Genomic DNA, 6,143 nt, shown 5'->3' with positions numbered 1-6,143 from the left:
GGGGGGGCGGGGGCTAATAAAAAGCTCACAAAACAAGCGAACACTACCACTGGTCAGAAGCCAACAATTCACACATTCATACAAAATGATTATTGTGTTCCATTATTACACATACAGAGAAACAACGTGTACATAAGTATTCATTTCAGTAAATCCAGAGAATTCAGTAAATCTATTTTGAACAAAACTTCTGCAATCACTCAAGAGCGTCGTGGAGTTGTGGCCTCTTTGGATCTGAATGCTGAAAGTGATACCGTGGAAAACGAACCACATTTTGAAGCTGGTCAGAATGGCGACGTCTTGATGCATTGGGCAAGGATGAATCCTAAAAAAAAAAAATATTAATGTTACTTAAAAGTTACCAAAAATACTGATCTAAAACTAATCATCCATAGAAAACAACCGAGATGAACAGCCACGAACATATGAATGACACAAATGTTACCTCTAATCTACAAATGAATTGCTTCCAGGCCTTTCCTTGATTTTCTTCTACACTACACTAGTCTGTGTAATATTAGAAGACTGCAATGAAACAGACATTACAGATTTGACACAAAATTTCCATGAAGGTGAAAGATAAACATCTCGGGTTTACTTTCTGTTTTTTCCAAAAGATTTCAGAAATCATCTCTGTTCCCTTTTTGGTCCTTGTTTACTCGGTTTAGTTCATTCTTTTTAGTTGTGGTAGTTTCTGATTAATCTTTTGTTTGTCTGCTAGGTCACGGTTTATTCCTTGTGTGTTCCACCCGTATCTTGTTCATCACCTGTTTGGTGTATTTAAACCCTCTCTTTCACTTCATTGTCGGTTTATCTGTCAGTAGAGCAAGGAGGTTATGAGGCAGGATCTAATCGCAGCAGCATTTATTAATCAAAAATCCAAAAATCAAACCCTTAGAAATGTTGGGCAACAAACTAACCATGAGGCAAGCCAAGTGTGCATAGATGAGAACACAAAGACTGAATCAGAGGATTTTCAGAAAGAGGGTTCACAGGGTTTTCATTTCAGTTGTTGGGTTTTCAAAAGAAAACAAATAAGATTACATGGTTTTGTTTGTTTGTTTAAGGGTTTTCTGGGAAACTATATTTTCAGATTATCTGATACGCATGGTGCCTGAAACAGGAAAACACCCTGATTTAAAGCCAATGTAGCCATTAAAGCAGGTTCATTATGAAACAGATATTAACAGTAAGAAAATACATATTATAAACTCTACAGTTTTCATATGAAGTGATACTGAAATGCCATTTAAAACAACTATAAATATGTAGAAGGGGCAATGGGCAACAGTTAAACACCTGGACTGTGCTCCCCTATAATGTCTCACCAGTTCATTGTCAATCAAGGATGAGGCTGACCCTCCCGTAGGCGCTGGTTTTGCCATGGAGCCCCGCAGATCCAGACTGCTCATCTGAGAGCCAGAGTTCAGGGTGGGATTGGACCATCCGGACAAACAGTGCTGCAAAATTCATATTTTATAGAGAATCACATTTATCAAGAAAACTAAAGGTTAAAGGTCTATATTATGTACAAAAATATTCAAACACATTTACATATCCATAGAAACTACGGATCCAAGGCACTTCGATCCAGTTACAATTTCCAAACCAATAATTCTTAAAATAATACTTTAAGAATTATTGGTTTGGAAATTGTAACTGGATCGATTAGAAAGGGTGATAGATTACAAAGACTTCTACAAAGGGAAGCCTTTTGGATTTTTCAGCTAAAAGCCACCATTTTTCCTGGTTTGAATGAGGAATTAGATTTAACTCCATATTTGTGAAATGATTATCAGTACGATTATTATTATTATTATCAAGATATATATATATTATTTTGTATATGTGATTATACTTTGAAATTGTTAATGATACTATTGGTCCCCCCTGTAATGAGTATTTTGGTTTCTCCCATTTCTACTGAGCAACTGATTATAACTACACCTGTGACTAATTTTTACTTGACACACTCTGAGAAAGGCTGGATGGCTGAAATGCATCAGTGTGCAGTGTTCTAGTCATTTTTAATGTTTCTAGAGTGAGCCATGTTTGAATAAAAGCTTTTTAACATTTTGGAACTGGAAGAAGTGCCTTGGATCCGTAGTTTCTATAGATATCATTCTGAACCCTACCAAAGAGCACCTTCTGGGACTATTAAACGGAGGTCCTTTCAGCAAGTAGTGCTCCAAGATGTTTTCTTTGACATTTACATATCCATTAACAAAGCTGTCACGCACATTATTAGTCAATGCCGATAATCTCAAAGGCTAAATATCACCAGGTTAATCGGTCAGGTCTATCAACTTTAGTCTATCACTTGAGAATTCAATGTTAATGCTGATTTGACTATATGAAACTCACCGAGGGCAAACCCAGGCTGTCAGAGGGGTCAAAACTGCTGCGGCGATGGGCTTTGTATTTGTACGCTGGCAGCAGAGTTGAGCGAGGAATACTGACCCTGAAACAAATGCATAGAGATCATACAGATACTCAAACAGTCACTCAATCACACACCAAATAAAATAAAACTAAACAGAACTAAGATATGAATGAAACTGCAGTTTTCTGACCTGTAATGTCTACAGATCCTCTGAACCATTTTATATTGGACTGGCATGGCACATAATTGTCTGAATCTAAAATGTATTCAACTACTTGGTATATTTAGAATAACTAAAATGAACATTTTGTTTAAAATGAAAAACTACATGAATACCAAAATTATATAGAGATTTTTTCTCTCATGCTCACAGAGGCTGCGTTTATTTGATCAAAAATACAGTAGAATCGGTGATATTGTGAAATATTATTATAATTGTAATTTTTTATTTGAATATATTTTAAAATGTCATTTATTTCTGTGTTGCAAAGCTGAATTTTCAGAAATCCTTCTAATATGCTGATTCGCTGCTCAAGAAACGTTTATGTTTCATGTTGAAAACAGCTGCTCAATACTTTTTTTCAGGGTGCTTTGATGACTATAAGATTCAAAAGAACAGCATTTATTTGAAAAATAGAAACTTTTGTAACATTATAAATGTCTTTAGTGTCATTTTTGATCAATTTAATGCATCCTTGCTGAATAAAAAGCATTAATTTCTCTCCACCAAACTTATTACAGGTAACATATGAATAAATGGGCACTTTGACATATGCACCTGATTAAAGCAGGCTCTCTTTCAGTATGAGGGTGTTCAGATTTGGGCATCTTGCACACTGGACAGGCAGCTTGTGCGTCCAGCGGAACTGCAAACAGTCGACTGTTTATTCTGTAGCAGAATGTGCCTGTGGACCAAGGGCCAAAGGGAAAATGAAGAGAATTATCATGATGTAAAAAAGCATGACAAAGCGATGTCATGCAAACCCAAATCAGCAGATCTCTTACACTGATGTGTGTCTGTATGTGGCTGCGGCTCGTCACTGTCAAATGAGGGAGATGCAAGATCAGCAACAGATGGAAATCTGTTGGGAAAAAATAACATTTGCATGATCAAAACATCTTTTGACATCTTTTGAGCTCGCAGGATTAAGCGTATGATTTGTGAGATATAAAGCAACAGACACCAATGTGTTACAGCGATTTTACCACGGTTAAGAGACATCAAAAGGAAGGATGAAGGTAACCTTCAGTGCTTTGTAGAAGAACTCATTATCAACATAGAAAGAGACCGACCCTGATAACAAGCTGTGGACGCACTCGTCTCGATTGGCCTGACGGAATCTGCTGAGATCGCTAAAGAACTGCTCCGAACGATCTTCAAGAGAGCTTTCAGCGTCCACTAGGCCTAAAAATAAATCAAACTGTAACCTTCATGGTTTCCAAACAGCACCTGCATGGAAACTGTGGTGCATTCCATCTATGCAAATTAAAACGGGAAAAATCTTCCATTCAGCCCACCTGCTATCCAATCATAGCCCAGTAAAGGCCGTATGTTTCGCTCTGATATAGTATCCATCTCCAGCCCAGCAGTCGTTGAGCTGTCAGTCTCTCTCTGTAGTCCCAAGAAAAAAAAAAAAAACACATCTGATACTCTTGAAATGAAAACACTACAGCCGTAGCAGATGGGGATTTCTTTCTACGTGGGTGCTTTTTCACTTCTTTGGAAATCAATGTAAACCTTAAGTTCTCCATTAGATTTGTAAACTATTTTTTCTCTACTGTATACTGGTTACCTGGTGCCATCTAGCAAATATGAACCAAGTTGACTAACAGTCTTCATCAGTTGACTAACCGTCTTAATGCATCAATGTTCAAGTGCACATACCTGGTCACAGGAGCTGAGAGGTGCAGATTTGGAGAGCTTCAGTCTCAGAGATCTGCTCTGTCCCTTCCAGCGACTGTTCGCTGTGTCTTGCAGTAGTGCGCTGTACGTGCTCAGTTCTAAACTTTGGTTGGGTTTGGTTTTATGTGGGTCCGGTGTGGGGACTTCACAATCTCCAGGAAGCCTTTTATCTGAAGATACAAAGACATTTTGTCAGCAAATTTAGTAATATTGAGCCAACTTATTCATGTTCAGTGATTCATATATTTATAAGGTTAAAATCTAAAATTAAGTCAACTGATATAAAATTATTATATACATACACACACACACACACACACAAAGAAAAACAAGTAGATAGAATAGAAAAAATAGAATAGATAAATGTAGATTAAATGTTAAATTAAAAAAAGATAAATGTAGATAAAGTATATATATATATATATATATATATATATATGATGAGATCATACATTTAACCATGATTTACAAAAGAATATTTAGAACAAGCATCATTAGATGACATGAAGAATCACAGTGCAGCCCCCAAAATAAAATTAAAAGGCATTTTTATTCTTTACCACTATCTTTCAAACCACTAGGTTTACCCGTTTGTCAGCAAGAAGTTTTTAATCATTTAAAATACAATAAAAATGTAGTATGGTCGCTTTTTCTTTTATATATTTTAATAAGTACAGGTCAGAATTTAAGTATGCCGTTTTTTTTTTTTTACGTAAATGCATCTGTTTCACTGAATGATGGCAGAACATTATTTGACCCATATTTTGATCATTCATTTAAAACACTGAAGTAGACACTTTACGTGCATTTAAGATGCTTTTTAAGTATATAAAATCACTTTTGTCAAATTTGTATTTTAATGCAGACACCAAAATAGGACGTCTCGTTGTGACCCATATATACACACACAAGAGTCCAAAAGAACAAAATATAAGTTACATAAACTACACACACCGCATGACGTGCATAAAGACAAATGAATTAAATCGATTATATACAGATCCCGTGCACACTGTGCGTGCAAACACCTCTTCTCTGTGCATTAAACACCTCTCACAAGACATCATAGCTTGGTTTTTACACTCTGACCGGGTGTTTTGCTGGTTTTCGCTGCTGTCGCTGGTGTCGTTAGTGACGCTCGCGGCGGCTGCGCTCTGTTCCTCAGCGTTAGAGGCGCGCGATGTGGGCCGCTTTCAGCGATAAACGCTTCGTACACCGAGCTGTGCTTTTCGTCCACCTTATCCGGGCACGAGAGCGTCAGCTGACGCAGTTGTTCGGTTTGTTTCTTGAGTTTATGCAGGAAAGATTTGTTCTGCTTTCGCAGAGCGTCGATCTGCTCGAACGCGGCCATTCCGTCGCCATAGCAACGAATCAGACGCGGGCCAAATTAAACACACAACATGAGGTATGTTTACATCTCTTGTAGCTAAATATTAGTCTATTTAACCATGTTGTGTAAATTCTGGAAAGAAAAAAAAAATTAAAGAACAAGAGACTGTAAACTTCCGCCACAAGAGTAAAACGGTCAAAATCAAATAATACACAAAAAACTCTGATTGGCTCCGGCCATTTCCCACAATGCATCTGTGTGACCGCTTGTTTAAAGGGACAAGCACATCTATCTATCTATCTATCTATCTATCTATCATATGTTTATCTAAGTGCACAACAATACAATATGTAACAGTAACTGTTTATCATACTTTGTTCATACAGATCGTTATACACTTTTTAACCTAAACCCACCCCTAACCCTCACAGAAAACCTTCTGCATTTTTATAATTTATAAAAAACTTTGTTTACTTTATTTTTATACCAGTTTTACAAATGAGGACGTCCCCAAATGGAGGTTTTGG

General features: G+C 36.9%; 1 protein-coding gene across 1 annotated transcript; it reads right to left on the bottom strand.

Annotated features, from left to right (window-relative positions):
- Positions 1–17: 17 nt before the first annotated feature.
- Positions 18–5,767, bottom strand: LOC107654429 (migration and invasion-inhibitory protein-like). The gene is made up of 9 exons (XM_016441478.1): positions 5,376–5,767; positions 4,269–4,456; positions 3,902–3,995; positions 3,677–3,788; positions 3,389–3,465; positions 3,162–3,288; positions 2,365–2,461; positions 1,329–1,460; positions 18–325 (listed from the first exon to the last, which is right to left on the bottom strand). Exons 1-9 carry the CDS (start codon positions 5,635–5,637, stop codon positions 197–199), a joined length of 1,218 nt encoding a protein of 405 aa, XP_016296964.1. The 5' UTR covers positions 5,638–5,767; the 3' UTR covers positions 18–196.
- Between the last annotated feature and the right edge of the window lie 376 nt (positions 5,768–6,143).

This window comes from Sinocyclocheilus anshuiensis, unplaced genomic scaffold (assembly GCF_001515605.1).
Source record: "Sinocyclocheilus anshuiensis isolate Anshui unplaced genomic scaffold, SAMN03320099.WGS_v1.1 scaffold527, whole genome shotgun sequence".
Lineage (NCBI taxonomy): Eukaryota > Metazoa > Chordata > Actinopteri > Cypriniformes > Cyprinidae > Sinocyclocheilus > Sinocyclocheilus anshuiensis.
The sequence above is the reverse complement of the archived record's forward strand: the minus strand, read 5'-3'. Positions and strand labels throughout refer to the sequence as shown.

Excerpts from the sequence above, each read along its gene's own strand:
- LOC107654429 (XM_016441478.1), bottom strand. The coding sequence starts at position 5,637 with ATGGCCGCGTTCGAGCAGATCGACGCTCTGCGAAAGCAGAACAAATCT. Across the intron at positions 4,457-5,375 it reads GAAAACCAGCAAAACACCCG|ATAAAAGGCTTCCTGGAGAT; the intron begins GTCAGAGTGTAA and ends TTGTATCTTCAG. Across the intron at positions 3,789-3,901 it reads GGGCTATGATTGGATAGCAG|GCCTAGTGGACGCTGAAAGC; the intron begins GTGGGCTGAATG and ends ATTTATTTTTAG.